The following is a 16,192-nucleotide window of genomic DNA, read 5'->3' as shown; positions in this document are numbered from 1 at the left end:
AACCCTCCCGAGCTTTCTAGAACCGCACCCCCCCTCCCCCACCTATGGGAGATGGGGGAGGAGCCGGCGGCTACGCCTAACCACAACCCTTGAAGGCTGGGCTAATAAGTAGGGTGTGTCTGCTGCAAGCCAAAGAAATTTGAGACCAGATACCAAAAACCAAAATCAAGTTACATTTATTGATAGGGCCCACCCCTGCTGTCCAGGGGAAAGGAAGGTCCCCCAAGGAGCGCCCCCCCAGGACAAAATAGAAATGACGGGAAGGGCCCAAACAGGAAAGAACGTCTCTGAGGTCCTTGTGTGTTTGTTTATATATATATACATATATATATATAAAATGAATGAGTCCTTGGTGCGGGGCCTCCCAGCCATCCAAGCCTTGACTGGGAGTCCAGTTGCCCGCGGTGTGACCTCAGACCCTCACCCTGCGGACCACCCGAGCCCCTGGACCTTGGCCCGGGCAGGGGCGCTGGGCAGAAGCCGAGGCCGGCAGTGGGCAAGGGTCTGCGGCCCCATCACACGCTCATGGTCATCCCGGGGGAGTACTGCGGAAAGACGAGGGGGTGGCGCGCGGGGGCCGGCTCAGTTCCGGCCTAGGCTGGGACCCGCCCCCCGGGGGAAATGGGGGACAGGGCGGTGTGGACAGGGGGAGAGGAAAGGATCGGGTGGCGGTGCATGGGGGAGCCACGGGTCCCAGGGCTGGGGGTGGGATGTGGACGGGGTGGTGAGATGGGGCGGGCGGGGGGAAGGGGAGAGGAGGAAGGGAAGGATGCCGCGGCCGCCCCCCCACCTGGCCCGCCGCGGTCACGGTCTTGCTCTGGCCCCCCGGCCGCCCCGCCGGGGTCTGCCCGCCAGGCCCCTCCGGCCCGACGCCGCCGCGGGGGGGGAGTCGACGCAGTCGCTTACGCTTTCGCTCGGGAACGGGTGCAGGAAGGTCCCGGCGGCCGCCATCTCGCCGTCGTCCCGCGGGGTGCCCGGGGTGTTGCTCAGGCCGGCCACGGCGCCGGGGGAGCTCTGGGGGCGGCCGCGGTCAGCGCGAAGGCCGGCCGCGTGGCCCCGCCGGGACTCTGCTTCTCCCACCCGGCCTACCCCGCAGCCCCGCCCCGCCCCGCCCCCGGAGCGCCGCCCCCTCACCTTCGGCAACCCGTCCAGATCGCCCGAGCCTGTGGACCGACAGACGGCGGACACGCGGCTCAGACGCGCCGGCGCCGCCAAATCCGCTCCCCCACCGCCTCCCTCGACGGCCGCGTCCCCTCCCTCCGCCCAGCCCATTGGGAGGGCCCAGATCGGGGCGGAAGGACTGGTGGCCGGGCCTCCCCACGGTTTAGATGCCGGACCCTCCCCCAGCTCAGCGGGTCACCCAGCAGCCCAGAGAAGCCAAGGCGCCTTCAATACCCGCCCAGCACACAGAGGCGGACGGGCTGAAGGAGGCCGCCAGGGGGCGCACGAGCCTCGCGGAGCAGCGGGGCGGGGACGGGTGAGTGGGTGTCGGTGCCCCCGGACGCCCACTCACCCAGGGATCCGTTTACGTGGTGAGGCTCCATCGCACTCATGGCGGCCATGGGGCCCTCCGGACCAGGGCCAAGCGGGAACTGCTGGCAGAGAAACGGCCTGGGCCTCGGGCCACCGGCTCCCCGACCCTCAACCAACCCCCTCCCAAGCCCTACTTACATTAGCCCTGCCGGCGCCCGGCCCGATGGGGTTCATGATGGTGTACATGTTCTCGCTAGAGTTGGTGGAGTCTGAGACAGCACATGAGGGGGCAGGGTGTCAGAGGGGCTTCCCTCACCAAGCACACCCCTCCCTATGCCGCATTCAGGCTGTCCTACCTCCAGGGCTAGGCATGATGGGGGTTCCAGGGGGCCCGCCTCCTCCTGGGGGTCCCTGCACACAGAGGGAGGCACAGACGGTGAGAAAGGCCCCCATGCGTCACCCCACAAACCTTGCGCTCAGGTCCCAGGTGTCCCAGCTTAGGCCCCACTCACCGAGTAGCTGCCGGGGGAGGAGGAGGAGTAGGGGATCTGAGGACAGAAGCAGCTGTGAGCAGTCCACCCGCGCCACCACCCCACCTGCTTCCAATCACCCCACACCCGTCCCGGATACTCACCGAGTTGCCACTGGGGCTGGCCCATGGGCCGCGCACGCCGGGGCCCCTAGAAGAGACAGCAGTGGACCCGGGGTCTAAGCCCGGTGGTACTGTTCCCTACCACACACTCCCTGACACACCCACTCTGCCCCACGTGCCCTCAGAGCAACAGGTGTTGGCCGGGAGGTAACCAAGCACAGATTCCAGGCCACCTTCAAAGCCCAAGCAAGCCATGGCTCAGTGGCCTTCGAGCCTGAGCTTCCCCACCCAGCAGTGACGTCAACAGTACCAGGGACTGCCCTGTGGGTCTGCCTCAGTACACCCAGCCCGTGAAGTGGGGTGCTGCCCGCCTAGGCTCACTCCTAGGGGTCCCTGAGGGCCTTACATGTTCATGGTGGGCAAGCCAGGGCCAGCAAGAGAGTTGGGTGGGGGCCGCATGCCACCTCCTCCGTAGCTCTGCGAAGGCAAAGGGGCCATGAGTGCAGGTTTAGTGGGGGCAGCCCCTGATGCTCCCAGTCACCTGGGCCAGCCCTTACCTGGGGCCCAACGCTGGTCATGCCCCGGGGAGGCGTCACCCTCTGCATGGGGCCCATGCTTGAATGCCCTGGGGGCAGAAGGAAGAGTAGGCTCAGACCTGGACCATTTCCCAGCGTGGATACGCGCTGTGTTGGCGCGGGGGTGGTCCTGGTTCTGGGGTCCTGATTGGCTGGTGGGGGGACAGCAGCTGGAGCTTCCCTACTCACCCTGAGCTCGCGGGGAGGGCTCCATGGTGCCAGGGAGGAGGGGCTGGGAGCCGGGGAGGCCCACGGGAGGCTGCGGATGGGGAGTGGCAGCACTGAGTGGAGGTGCCCCCACCCCGGCCCAGCTCCTGCCCCCCTCCCACATCCCTCTCTCACCTGACTCGGCATCCGCAGGGTGGGCCGGGGGCCCCCTGGGAACCGCGGTGACATGAAGGGCTGGAAGAGGTGGGCCGGGGATCAGCACCTCCCCCAACCTGCCCAGCCCTCAAAACTACCCGGTTCCTGCTGTCCTCCAGCACCAGCCGGCATACCTCAGCCCAGTGCCTGGGTGTGTGGAGCTCAGTGGTATGCACCCAGGGGCCCTGGGGAGGGGTGTGCGTGCTCGAAGGGGCGGGGCGTTACAGGTCCTTACCTGAACATGAGGCCCCATCATGGGGGCATTGGGGTTGTGGGGGGAAGACTGGGAGCCGGGGGGGGGGGGCCCTAGGAGGACAGAACCAGGAGGGTTGGGAGGAGCGAGGTCACCCGAAGTTTCACGGTTTCCTGTGGCTATGCTGAGCCTGGCAGGGCAGGGGCAGGGACGCCGTGGAGGCAGGAGAAGGGGCCAGCTAGCCCCTCTACGGGACCCTAAAGGTAGGGTTATGGGCAGGACCCCTGGCTCAGAGAGCCAAGCTTTGCGGCCCCAAGCACCCTGACCCACGAGCAGTCCTAGCGCAGAGCACCCGCCCTCCTTGGCACTGGGGCCCAGGCAGCTCCGCCCCTCTCTGGCCCTACCACGGACGCACAGTACATACCCACCCTGTCACTGCCCACCCAAGGAGACAGGGGGTCCTAGCCCTGGCTGTACCTGGAAGAAGCCGGGTGCCATGGGGCCTGATGCCATTGCATCACTGGGGGCCATGCTCCCCATCACCGGGCTGGGGGCCGCTGCAGCACTCTGCAGGAGCAGGAGAGACGGCAAGACCAAGTCAGGTCCCTTTCTGAACCAGGTTCTTCTCTTCTCCCCAGCCAGCCAGCCCCGCAGAACAAGGAACCCAAGCCATCCAACTACTGAAGCATGGAAGGACTCGGGAGGCGGGCTAACACTGAGGAAAGAGTCCTTGTTGCCCCCAGGCTTAGCAGCCCCATATGCTGAGTGGCCCTAAGCCAGGGCTCTGCCTCTGTGCTGCGGGCCCCGACCTGCTGAGACCCCAGACTAGGGAGGAGGCCAGGACTCCAGCCCCCCGTGAGTCTCCACCCTGAGGATCTAGGGGTCTGAAAATGCCGTCTGCCGAGAACTCCAGTGTGTGCTTGTCCTTCTAGCACAGGCTTGTTCTTTTGGTCTGAATCCAACTTCAGATGGGTGGGGGCACAGTGCCCCACTCCCAGCCCATCTCAACCAGCCCTGAATCCTTCTGGCTGGCAAGGCAGCTTAGCTGGGCCCCCAAGACCCCTCAAATCAACAACAACAAAAATCAATAGGCAGCTTGGAGACCAACCTCCCTCCCAGAGGGTTCCTTCTTAGAGCCACGGTACAGACCACTCCCCTCCTCCTCCAGGAAGGAGGGAGGAGGAGGAGGGGCACTCTGCAGTGCCTCTCCAGGCCCCCAGTCTCTCTTCAGATGGAGGAGGGAACAAGACTGGGAGCCTGAGAAGGGAGTTCTCTTGTCTGCCAAGGGTGGGGATGCTGGTGGCAGGCCCAGAGTTGGCAGGGGGACAGGCGGACAGGCCACTTCCTCTGGCTGGTTCCAAGTCCCAGGCTTGCTTGCCTTTGGGGCCCACAGAGCAGGGGGAGGGGGTAGAAAGAGGCCTAGTCTTCAGGGCAGAGGAGACACATCAAAGGACAGGGAAGGGGGGAGGACACTGCAGGCACCGAGAACGCTTCTCCTGAGGCCCCTTGACGCGTGTCTCTCCCTGGCTGGAGGGGAACAGCTCTGGGCCCTGCGTCTGTCCACCTTCCCCCGCCCACAGGGAGGGCAGCCCCCCCTTCTGGGCTGTGGCAGGCGGCGCCAGAGCATTTCCTGGTCGGGGAAGGTGGCTGGTGGTGCGGGTGGCTGGCTTTCCAGACCTTGAGGTGTGCGGGTGGGGGAAACGATGGGGTTCCCCAAGTCTAGGCCTTGAAGGGTTAATCCGGGGGGGATGGGTGGGGTCCACCCTTCCCAGTGGGAGACCTGAGCTGGACCCCCCACGTCAATCATCCACCCGGAGGCACCAGCCAGGCCCGCGTTGCCATGACGACAGGCTGGGCGCGCTCTCGTTTCCTGGAGACGCTGAGGTCGGCCCCCAGCCCAGAGGCGCTGACTGAGCCCCTTCAGAAGCTGGGGGGTGGAAGGGAGGAGGGAGCCCCGACTGCGAGGGGGAGGCGGCAGGATGCCCCTCACCCCACCGCCAGTAAGTGCGGAGGTGGGGCAGAACACGCAGCCGGCTCCAGTCTGCTGACACAGGGACCCTGTCACCCGGGAGCCGGGCCGCGGCCGGGGCGCCGCCCCCTCCCTGGACGCGCCCGCTGCCATGGTAATCAGCGTGCTCCCGGAAGCGCGCTCACTCCAGGGAGACCGCGCTCTTCCCTCCCCCGGAGACGTGGGCGGAGAGGGAGGGGCGGGCTGCTCAGCCCGGAGGAGGAACAGAGCCCCGGGGACCCCACAGAGGCACGGGGAGAAGCGGGGTGCACTGGGGCGAGGGAGTCGGACCCACGCCGAGTCACACGCGCACACAGCTCCAGACACGTCTGTTACCCCCGTTCTGGCCAGACCACAACATGACCGGTGGAACCTGACCGGGGAGGGGGGGGGGACAGCAGTAACCGCCCCTCCCGTAACGGCGCATACAGCGTGCCCGGGCGTCTTCGGGGACACGGTGAACCCTGGCCTTTTCGGACTGCACCCTGGCCCTTCTGTACTGCGGGGGCCCTCTGTCGGGAGGCGGTGCTTGGTGGGGGACTCCGGCTAACTGCAGGGAGGGAGGGCCGGCCCTGGGAGGCACCCCGCCCCAGGGGCACAGCGGAGCGGAGGGCTCAGGACGTTAACGCGCCGGCTGCAGGGGGGGAGGGGGAGGGGGAGGGCAGGGGGGAGGGAGAGGGCAGGAGGGATATCTCCGCGGCGCTGGGTGAGCAAGCCCCACAGACCAGGAGAAAGAGGGTAAAGGCAGGGGGCGGCCAACGCCCCCCACGTGACCACACGGTGCTGCGGGTCCCCTCCTGTTACCCAGCCTCTGCTCTGGACGACACTGAACTCAACTTGCACCGAAACCGAGGCCGGAGAGGTGAAGAGAGCAGCCCCAGTCGCCGAATAAGGCTGGGAGGTCTGCCAAGCTAGGCCTCTCCAGCGCCAGGGTGTACCCCTGCCTGGGCCCCCACCGCAGAAGGCTCGAGGGGAGGGGGCCAGCTGTGGGGGACGGCCAGCCCCACCCTGCACACAAAGAGGCAGGCAGCCAGGGAGGCAGGAACTGGGGTTCTGTCTATCGGGTTCCACATGGAGTTCACAGGAGGGGAAGCAAAGGAGGGGCTGGCCTCCGGAGGGTCTCGGGCTTCTGGGGACCCGCAGGAGGTGCAGTGGAGGAGCACAATCTCAGGTCAGACCTCACAGCCTGGCCCACTTGCCCACTGGAGCCCCTCAGAGCACAGGCCCCTGCCCACGCCCACGAGCCCTGGTCCCAGCCCCTGGGGCGGGGACTCACGTAGTCCTGGAAAGCCTTGGCTTCGCTCGAGTGCTCACACGCCTCTCTGCGGTCGGGCGCTGCACAGTACAAGTCCCAGAACACGCTGTGGGCGGCAGGGGGGGAGATGGTTTCCCCACGCGCCCCCACCCAGCCCCCCTCCAAGGCCCGCCCGCACCGCCTCACACGCACCACCACCAGGAATGCAGGAAGCCCGGGGGCTCCCCCAGCGTAATGTTCTTCTCCCATCGGATCTGCAGGGGAGAGGAAAGAAGGCAAGGCACTCACTGCCCCAGCCCTGCCTGACACCCTCCCCTCCCAAGAGGCAGCGCCAGCCCCGCTTGGCACCGGGGAGCACTGGGCCAGGAAACCAGTGGGTCAGGGCCGGGGAGCCAGGAGGGGGCAGCTTGGTGAGGAGCCCAGCGGGGAAGCGGGAGGCAGACCCTCAGATGGATGGGCAGATGCCAGGAGGCCCATCTGCAGGCCCAGCCCCAGCCCAGCCCTCACCTTCCAGGGCGTGACCTGACCCTACTGCCAGAGACCTGATAAAAATGGGGTAGGGAGGCCCCCAGGGTTCGGGGGCTGAGGAAGGGTCTGGCTGTGGGGGGTCCCTGCCTGGCTTGGCCAGCTTACCTCAGACAGGAAGGTCTGGGCTGACTTCTGGGCACCGACGTGTAGCAGGTACTCATACACGTACAACGCCAGCCTGCAGGTGATCAGGTAGGGGCCAGGTCAGAGGCCTGGGCCACACTCAGTACCCCGCCCCAAGGGTCCCTGGGAAGGGCTCTCAGGCCAAGTACCTGCGCCTCCGGCCAGCCTCACTCCCCCGCCTTCACTGGTCCCCGCTGTCCCAGCTCCCCAACTCCTCAGAAGAGATAGACGGCCTCCATGCCAGTTGCTCAGCCTGACCACCTCCCACATCAACACCCAGCCTGCAGGCCCCTCGTCTAGGCAGCTCTCCTAGGAGTCCCCAGACCCACTTCCAGGTCAAATTCTGTTCTGTTCAACAACCCCTGATGGACCAAGTCCTGGGCCCATCCCACCAATCCTGAGACCCCCGAGCAGCCTTGACCCCAGAGAGGCCCTCTGCTTGGAGAAGGGGCTCGTGGGCTCCATTCCAGACTGCTCTAGGTAGGGCCTCCCAGCAGGCACCCTGGGCCACGTGGCCAGGGCCCAGCACCTAGCGCATGCCCAGCCTCAGCTGCCGAGGAAAGAGAAGGGCTCTCTGACCTGAGGTCTTCCTCCTCCAGGTCTCCCTGGACGCCCCAGTCCTCCTCTAGGGTCAGTCTGCACGCACCAGTGGTGGCTATGACACACTCGTGCCAGCCCCCAAGAGACTCGGGGGCACAGGAAGCAGGGCCAACAGTGCCACTCAGCTGTCGCAACACCGCCTTGCCCAGATGCCCATGGCGCCCAGCCCCCATGCACACAGCAGCTTGGTTACTGCCCAGGCCAGCAGCACCGCTCATGGGCCACACAAGGGAGCCAGACCATCCATGCTGCCTTCCAGGCCTTTTCATCCCTGCCTCCGCCACCCCTCAGTCTATCTTCCACACCAGCCAGCAGAGGGACAACTCCCCACCCGTTGGAGTCACCTAGTCACCCTCTACCGTCCCAGCCCTTTGGGGCGCCCCCAGGGTCCTTCCACTGCCCAACCAGGCCCCAGATGGGCTGAGGGGAGTGTGGGTCCGAGACTGGAGGCTCCCCAAGGGCCGGCCTGAGGTTGCTCTGGTGAAAGCTGGAGGCCCTTCCAGATGCCTGCCTTCCCAGCTGGCCGCCCTCCCCTGGCTGACAGCCCCATCTTAAAATAACCTTGCTTTGACTCACGCTCCTGTTTTCTCTCGCTCTTCCCAGCCAGGCTGCTCAAGCCTCCCATCCCAGCCCCTTCAGCAGACCACCCAGGCCCTGGCCCACAGCGAGGTCCTTCTGTCCCGGCCCCCGCCCCATGGCTTCCGCCCTTGTTCTGGACCTTCTTCCTTTCTTCATCCATCCAGCCCTTCATTCATTCAACACACGTTCACGCAGCGCCTCCCTGAGTAGTGACCACCACAGACTCCTGTCCTCCCAGAGGCTACCAGCTTGCGGGGCGAGACGGAGGAGCAACAATACAGAGGAGAAGGTAAGCGGCCTGGTGGGCTGGAAGGCGGTACATGCCACAGGACGAGGGGGGCTGTTAGGGAGTCGGGGGGGGGGGCGGCTGTCCCAGGGCAAGGTACGTCCACAGCTCGCGTTGTGCCCCGAATGTGGCAGCCACTGGAAGGACCGAAGCGGGGCTCTGAGAGGTAGGGTTTGCGGGGCTTACGTAGCTCTGAGTGTGGGTTTCCCCCAAGACTAGCCAAGGTCCCCGCCTTGTCATCACACTCCTCCCAGCAGCTCCTCAAGGCCCAGGCGACCCCAGGTTCCAACATCGCACCCAGCAGTCCCCAGCATCCTCCCTTCTCCGGCCCAGTGATCTCCCTCACCCTTCAGCTGTGGGGCTCATCTGTCCATCTCACTCCCAGAGCCCCCCCCCCCCCCCCCGCCCTTTCTAGAGGTCTCCCGAGCCTTCACCAGTGGTCTGCATCTGCCTGGCTGCATCTGCCCGGCCCAAGCCCATCAGTACAAGAATGAACACAAAAGGCCGATGGGGCCAGAGCAGAGCTGACCAGCTCCAGCCAGCTCACTTCCTCACCTTGCAGGCAAAGACAGAGGCTGTGAGAGGCCCAGCCGACCCCGTCACCTTGGGGGGCAGTGCAGGCAGCAGGAAAGGCAGGGGGATGAGACACCCAGAGACAGGGAGCAATACAGGGTGGGGAGGGGGCCGGGCAGGCTGCCCCAGCAGGGACGCAGGGGGCTGCAGTCTGCTACCCCCCACCCCCACCAAGGGCAGAGACTCTCCCAGGGCTCTGGAGTCCTCTGAAGAACATGGTGGCTCCCACCAAGGGGTCTACGCCGCCAGCCCACCGTGTCCTTCTCCATCGCCTCTCACCCTCCACCCTCGGGGTGGCATGTGACCTAGGACACAGGTCCCGGAACCCACCCCGGCCTGCTCTCCTCCTCTCTCCCTGGGCGGCCTCCCCTCCTGCTCGGATGACTGACTGCTGCAGCTGCCCACAGGCTTGCTCAGAACTCAGTGTCCACTGCCCACTTGCTATCTTAAAGGCCCAGCCCCACCCCAGCTTCTTCTCCCCTTCCCCTCCTGTTCCCCATCCTGGGTGGTCTGCACACACAAGTGTGCGGTGCAAGTGTGAAGACCCACCCAGCTGTCCCCCAGAGATCACTACATTTTACTGAATTTAGGGGAAAGAACTTAAGGAAAAAGCCCTCTCTCCTCATGCTGAGCCTTCTCCCTGCCTTCCTCCGCACACTCCGGGTCCAGGCTGCCACCATCACTTACCTGGACTTCAGCAAAGGCTGCCTCCTTCCTTCCCCACCAGCACTCCGCACACAGACCCTTCCTCCTCCCACTCCCACATACACACACTGACCACTCACTACTCTCCACCCCAGGGCCTTTGCACAGGCTGTTTCCCTGCCTGGGGCACTTCAGCCAGAGACCCTCACGGCTCCAATGTCACCTGTAAGAGATGTCTTTATCACTTCTAACCTCAGCCCTGCTCCAGTCTCCCCTCGCCCCCCATCATTTTATTTATCTGTTTGACACCAGGCTCTCCACTTACTGCCTGCAGCCCCCACTGAATGTCGCTTTGGGCGGGTGAGGACTTCATCTCACTCTTGAACTTATCTAGCACTGGGCCCTCAGCCATCCAAAGGAATGGACCCTGAGCCCCCTGGGGATGTAAGCACCTACTATTGTGATGGTAAGGATTTGGAGTTTTATCCCAAGAGCATAGAGAAGCCAGAGAAGGTTTTCAGTTTTGCTGAAACCGAACACCTTACATGCTAGTACTTTTCATTTTCATCTGGATCAAGTCTCAGAGAATGGGGAGCAGTTTTGTTTGCCTGAAGCCTGGCAGGTGGTTTGGGGACCTCCAGAGCCCTCCCCTCTGGGGCGCTTCTGGCTTTGGGGGGCGGTCCCTGTCCAGGCCCTGAGCGGGGTTGTGGGAAAGGGCCGGGGCTCTGGGTCCAAATCCTGGTCCCGCCCCAGCCCTGGTCAGCAAATGACCTACAGAAGGAAGAACCCATCCATCAGGGGATCCCCGCTGCAAGAGGGCAGGAGACGGGAGGGAGCAGGGCCTCCCTCCAGAAGGACCAGTGACCTGGAGCATGCGAGATGCCTGGACTGGGAGTGCTTATGGAGAGAAGTGCCCATGGGCCTCCCTGCAGCTGAGCACAGAGTAGGGGCAGAAACTCAGCAATGCCACCTTCATTATCAAGAACTGCCGTAATTGGCCAAGAATTGAGGTAACAGGTGCCGCCTGCTCAGCTCCCCCTCCCCCAGAGCCCCTGGGGGCGTGTGCCACTGGGGGCTGGGAGCAGCCCTCTCCTTCAAGGCCTTCTGTCACCCCTCCACCCTCGCCTAATCCGTCACCAGTTCCACCTACGCCCTTCAGGGACTCTCACCCACACGTTTCCTCCCTCCTCTCCACCACCCACAGGGCCAGGCCTTCAGCTCTCCAGAGCCCCTCTCCTCACCAGCCTTCATGTTACGGCCTTCCTCCCACCCAGCAGCCAAAGGAACGACCCCCACTCATAAACTCCACCCCAGCATCTGCCCCCAGACCCTGCCTTCCCAGAAGGCTCCCCTGTGCGGCTGGCTCCGCTCAGCCTTTCTCAAGAACCTCTTACCCACGAGCTCCCCTCCAACAAGGGTGCCCAGGGCCACACCTGAACACTCAGCTAGGGATGGGACAGACACACGGTCATTCCCTTACCCCCTGGGAAGATGGACAAACTACCTGAGGTGATGTGCTTATATCAAAACCGATTCTGGCGGAAAAACCCACGAGACGCCCAGGGACACTGACAGGACTCTTGCTCATGGAACTATTCTAAACCCGCCTGGCAGCACCCAAAGTGTCCCACAGCTAACGTTTAGACGCTGCCCCCAAGTTAGGACAGCAGACCCTCTGGAGTTGGAAGGGGGAGAGGAAGCCCAGCGGACGTGGGGACCTTCAGCTGTCCCTGTCAGCTTCATCTCCTTGTTTAGAAAGACTGAGACCAATGGGCAAACGCAAGTGCTCGTTCTGGGTGGGAAGCGCTCCAGGGACCGACCTCTAGGTTGGTGTTCATCATTTACAGAAGGAGAGGCTGTGTCTTCCTGCAGGCAGCCCACTCAGATCCCACCTCCCTCTGGCCCACCCTGCCTCCCTCCCCTGTACCCTCTGGCCCACGCTGCCCTCCCCTCCCCTGTACCCTCTGGCCCACCCTGCCCTCCCCTCCCCTGTACCCTCTGGCCCACCCTGCCTCCCTCCCCTGTACCCTCTGGCCCACGCTGCCCTCCCCTCCCCTGTACCCTCTGGCCCACCCCGCCCTCCCCTCCCGTGTACCCTCTGGACCCTGCAGTCGCCACCGTGTGCCTAGAGCCCTGAGTGCACAACGAGTGTCCACTCTCTAGTCAGCCTCGGGGTCATTTTGGAGAAGAGATTCTTCTGGCCAGAAGATGCTAGACAGATGACTATCTTTCTGGCCCCCTCTTATCTAGCTGAGCAGTTGTGAGGTTGGGCTCCATTTCCAAGCACCCTTAAGCAGGAGACTTTTTAAAACTGACACCTGTCTTCTGCCCAGGTTGGAAGCAGGTGTCTGACCACCCCACTCCTGGAGATCCTGGCACATCTCGAGCCATCCTTGTACCCTGGCTGGGGTCTGGGGGCTACCACTCTCCCGGTGGGAATGGTCTGCTTGTTCAGACATGTGCTGGGCTGGGTCTTGGGGTGTAGTGAAAGGCAGGTGCTGGCCCAGAAGAAGCCCATATCCTAGCTAAGAGGTAGGTGAGTTACCCAGGGATCTGATGCTGTGCGATTAAGAAAGTGAAGTGGAAAAGTGGGTGGTAGTGAGGTGTGGGAGGGATCAGCTGTGTGGAAGGTCTAGAGGAAGAGCCATTTACTAAGGGCACAGCAAGCGCAAAGGCCCTGGGGTGAGGCTGGGCCAAAGAGCTGGGGCTGGTACCCAGGGTGGGGGCATGCCATGTGGGCTGGAGAGGTTTGTGTTTTAAAGTGCGCTCCAGCTCCTTTGTGGAGTGGGGCTTCTGGGGGTCTGCTGGTGGGTGGAGGGCCAGGAAACCTGGGGGAGGCAGGCAGTTATCTGGAACAGAGCTGATGGTGGCAGCTTAGGGGACGGCCGTGGAGATGAGAGAAGGGAAGAAACAGGTTTGTACCATATGTAAAATAGACAGCCAATGGAAATTTGCTGTGTGACTCAGGGAACTCAAACTGGGCTCTGTAACAACTGAGAGGGGTGGGATGCGGTGGGAGGCGGGAAGGAGGTTCAAGAGGAGGGGACATATGTATACCTATGGCGACTTCATGTTGATGTATGACAAATCAAACCAGTATTATAAAGTAATTATTCTTCAATTAAAAATAAACCAATTAAAAAAAAAGAAACAGGTTTGAGCTGGGAAGGAGGGCTTTGGAGTTGAGTTTCAACCCCACTGTACAACCCAGGGGAGATTCTGCGTCTTTGAATCCAGCCTCAGTTCTTGGCCAGGGATGGAAGAGGGGGTTATCTGAGTTCTCGGTCCCCCTCCCCTCTCATTTTTGGCCAGAGCTATCCTACACTCAGCCATTTCTTGTCAGGAGGGTCCAGCAGAAGTGCTGGCTTGGAGACGAGGTTCTGCTGCTGCAAAAAAAAGTTAGGAAAACAGCAGATGGTAGCATCTGCTTCACTGATGGGGATGCTGGGCTCTGGACAAGAAGGACCCCATCGAAAACTCAGGTTCAGGGGCACAGGAGAGCTCTTCGAAGCGTGGGGCTGACACACTAGAAAGGCAGCCCGGGGGCTCTGAGCCCGGTTCCGCCTCCCATCTGAAATGCGGACAGTCAGCCTTGCAGGATTCTCACCAGGGCTGGGGGAGAGGCTGCAGGTAGAGCACCTCACAGGCCACCGGCAACTGAGCCACTTCCGTCTCTGGGCCTTCGTTTCCTCCTCTGCGTAATGGGGTGAAGGGGGTTCCACTGCTCGGGTCCTTAACTCTCCAGGCCTGTTCTTTTCTCCCTGATTTCACCTTCCTGCCTCCTCCTGCCGTATTCTCCTTCCTTCTTTGGCCCCTGTCCTGAGCCCCCTCTGGCTCCCTGTCTCAGAACGAGGTCTGGGCCAGGCTGTCCTATGGACTTAGCGTCTGCTGGGTGCTCAGATGGTGGGTCCCTGCCCTTGGGGTTTCACAGCACACAGTGGTGACTGCAGGCTCCAAAGAATACAGGGGAGGGAAGGCAGGGTGGGCAAGGGGGAGGTGGGGCCTGGGTAGGCTGCCTGCAGGAAGACACAGCCTCTCCTGTAAATGAAGAACGCTCCAGCTTACAAGGAGGCCCCAAGAGCACCTCCCACCAAGAACTAACTAGTGCTTACATTTGGTCATTGGTTTCAGATCTTTTTAGATAAGGCTTCCCTGGTGGTTCAGTGATTAAGAACCCACCTTGCAATGCAAGAGACACCGGTCTGATCCCTAGTCTGGGAAGATCCCACATGCTGTGGAGCAACTAAGCGGTGCACCGCAATGACTGAGCCCAAAAGCCCCAACCACTGAGCCTTCAAGCTTTGCTTGTCCTCAGCCAAGACAGAAACAGTTGCCGAGCTGTAAGAGATGAAAAGAAAGCCTGCACACTGCAATGAAGAGTAGCCCCTGCTTTCCACAACTAGAGAAAGCTGGTGTGCAGCAACAAAGACCCACAACAGCCAAAAAATAAAATAAGTAAATAAAGCTTTAAATAAGGGGATGAAGGTGACAGGGACAGCTGAAGGTCCCGGTGGGGGTGGGAAAGGGTCCCAATGTCAGCCCAGGCAGAAAACGCAGGATAGGAGAGAGCCCGTGTTTAGGGCTCCTTTTCACTGCCCAGACTTTCAAATCCTCTCTTGCTCTGTTCCTTGAAGAGTCATCATGGGGCCTCTCCCTGAAAACCCAGTCTCCTGACATCTCCAGCAACTGGTTTCCTACACAAGGTGGCTTGACTTTTAGGATCCTGCAAATCAGCCCTCGCAAGGCTTCCGTTTTCGCTGGCAGGATAACTATCACAAACCACCATTGGGTGCCCTTGCTGTGATAGTCACAGGTCCTAGCACTTTTCAAATGCTCCCTAAACCTAAGAAACGGAACTGTTATTACGTCTGCATTTCTCAGGATAAAGAGTGAGCTTAGGAGGCTGTACTCCCTCACCCAAAGTCCCACCACAGGTAAGTGGCAGTGCCTGGAGGCAGGCGCAGCAGCTCAGCTACCACCCTACTCCAAGAAGCTCTGAGCGCCCCCAGCCCCTCATCGCAGAGTCTGGGAGTTAGGTACCTGTGCCTCTAACAGCCTGAAAGCATCTGCCACCCAAAGCCCAGCGCCATGCCTAGAACAAGTGGGCGCCCCAAGACTGTGAGCCCTGCGGCTTCCCCAAGGGCCCCACCCAGCTGCCCCAGGCCCCGCTGGACAGGTGGTCTTACGGGGGTGGGCCCGCCGCCCCTCAAGCTTTCACCAAGGAGCAGAGTAGGGGGCGGGCAGCAGAGTGGCCAGTCTCGCCTGCCAGGGAAACTTCCCCCAGAGGATGGGGGAAATGGCACGAACCGCGAGCGCGCACACCGGTGGCAACCTCGCACACCTCAGTCTCGACGTCGGGGAGGTCTCGCGACCCCTTAGTACCCCTCGGATCTCGCGCGCCCCCGCAAATCTCGCTCCCCTCGGGTCTCCCGCGCCCCTTCCACTCGCACGACCTCTCGGATCTCGCGTGTCCCCTCAAATCTCACGACCCCTTAAACCTCTCATGCCTCTCGGTTCTACCGCGCTCTGACTTAGCTCGCGACTCCCCGAGCCCCTCCGGTCTGGCGCGCCCCGCACGGACCCGCACCCACGTGCCCCACGCGATGCCCGCCGGCATCGGGGCCCCGGAAGCGGCGCAGTGGCCGAGCCCCGCCCCCGGCTCCCGCGGTCCCGACCCACCGACTCACTTCTCTCGTGCCTGGCTGTCGGAGGGCACGGCCGAGCCCTTGCCCCCCTTGGCGTACATGCTGCTCCGCACTGCCGCCGCCGCCGCCGCCGCCGGGGCCCCACACCTGTCAGGCGGCGCCGCGGGCCGCGCTCCCTGTCGCCATAGCTACCCCGCGCCCCGGGCCTCACCGCCCTGAGCCCCGTGCGGGCATCGCGGGCATTGTCCGCGCGGGGGAGCTCCAGACGGCAGCGGCGGCAGCTCCAGCTTTGGCTCCGGCCGCGGGTTTTATTTTCTTCCTCTCTTCCCTCAGCGCGGGCTGTTCCGGGAAGCGCGCGCCCCCTCCTCCTGCCGCGCGCGCCCCCGCCCGCCGCCACCCCGTCGCCCGCGGGCGCCGCTCTTAAAAGGGCGATGGCGGGAGCGCGGGTGGGTCCCGCCGCAGGGCCCGTGGGCCGGGCGCGCACGCGCAGTGGCCGCCGCGGGGGGAAGGGGCGCGGGGCTACACATTCTCAGGGCGCTAGTGGGAACTGCCACTCGAGGACGAACAACAGGACACAGCTGATAGCTGCTACACACGCAGTGTCCAGATAAGCGCAAATTGTACACAGAAACACAGCCACACACTTAGTTGGCGGCTACACTCGCCGACACAGGACTCGTGGCTGCTGGAGCAACTACTGATAGCCCCATAAAGCTACAGGCAGTCACACTGGGTGTATCACCCCCGCAGAGCT

The 16,192-nt window shown here is 63.1% G+C and overlaps 1 protein-coding gene across 5 annotated transcripts; it reads right to left on the bottom strand.

The window, feature by feature from the left end:
- SSBP4 (single stranded DNA binding protein 4) lies at positions 151-15,847 on the bottom strand. 5 transcript variants are annotated; one of them, XM_018051442.1, is made up of 17 exons: positions 15,481-15,847; positions 7,093-7,165; positions 6,652-6,713; positions 6,481-6,565; positions 3,674-3,763; positions 2,983-3,042; positions 2,830-2,899; positions 2,623-2,690; positions 2,472-2,542; positions 2,108-2,153; positions 1,986-2,021; positions 1,830-1,884; positions 1,672-1,742; positions 1,514-1,592; positions 1,135-1,163; positions 907-1,014; positions 151-545 (listed from the first exon to the last, which is right to left on the bottom strand). In XM_018051442.1, exons 1-17 carry the CDS (start codon positions 15,537-15,539, stop codon positions 516-518), a joined length of 1,092 nt encoding a protein of 363 aa, XP_017906931.1. In that variant the 5' UTR covers positions 15,540-15,847; the 3' UTR covers positions 151-515. The 5 variants fall into 5 exon arrangements, with proteins under 5 accessions (XP_017906931.1, XP_017906927.1, XP_017906930.1 ...); XM_018051438.1 differs by having other exon boundaries at positions 791-1,014; positions 1,514-1,595; positions 15,481-15,829; XM_018051441.1 differs by having other exon boundaries at positions 1,514-1,595; positions 15,481-15,828.

Source organism: Capra hircus, chromosome 7 (genome assembly GCF_001704415.2).
Source record: "Capra hircus breed San Clemente chromosome 7, ASM170441v1, whole genome shotgun sequence".
Taxonomy (NCBI): Eukaryota; Metazoa; Chordata; class Mammalia; order Artiodactyla; family Bovidae; genus Capra; species Capra hircus.
This window is presented reverse-complemented; position numbering and strand designations above follow the sequence as displayed.

Bases quoted from the DNA above. Each gene is read 5' to 3' on its own strand.
- SSBP4 (XM_018051438.1), bottom strand. From the start codon at position 15,539: ATGTACGCCAAGGGGGGCAAGGGCTCGGCCGTGCCCTCCGACAGCCAG. The intron at 2,543-2,622 runs GTAAGGGCTGGC...TTGCCTTCGCAG, and splicing joins TGACCAGCGTTGGGCCCCAG to AGCTACGGAGGAGGTGGCAT. The intron at 1,164-1,513 runs GTGAGTGGGCGT...GTCGGTCCACAG, and splicing joins CCACGTAAACGGATCCCTGG to GCTCGGGCGATCTGGACGGG.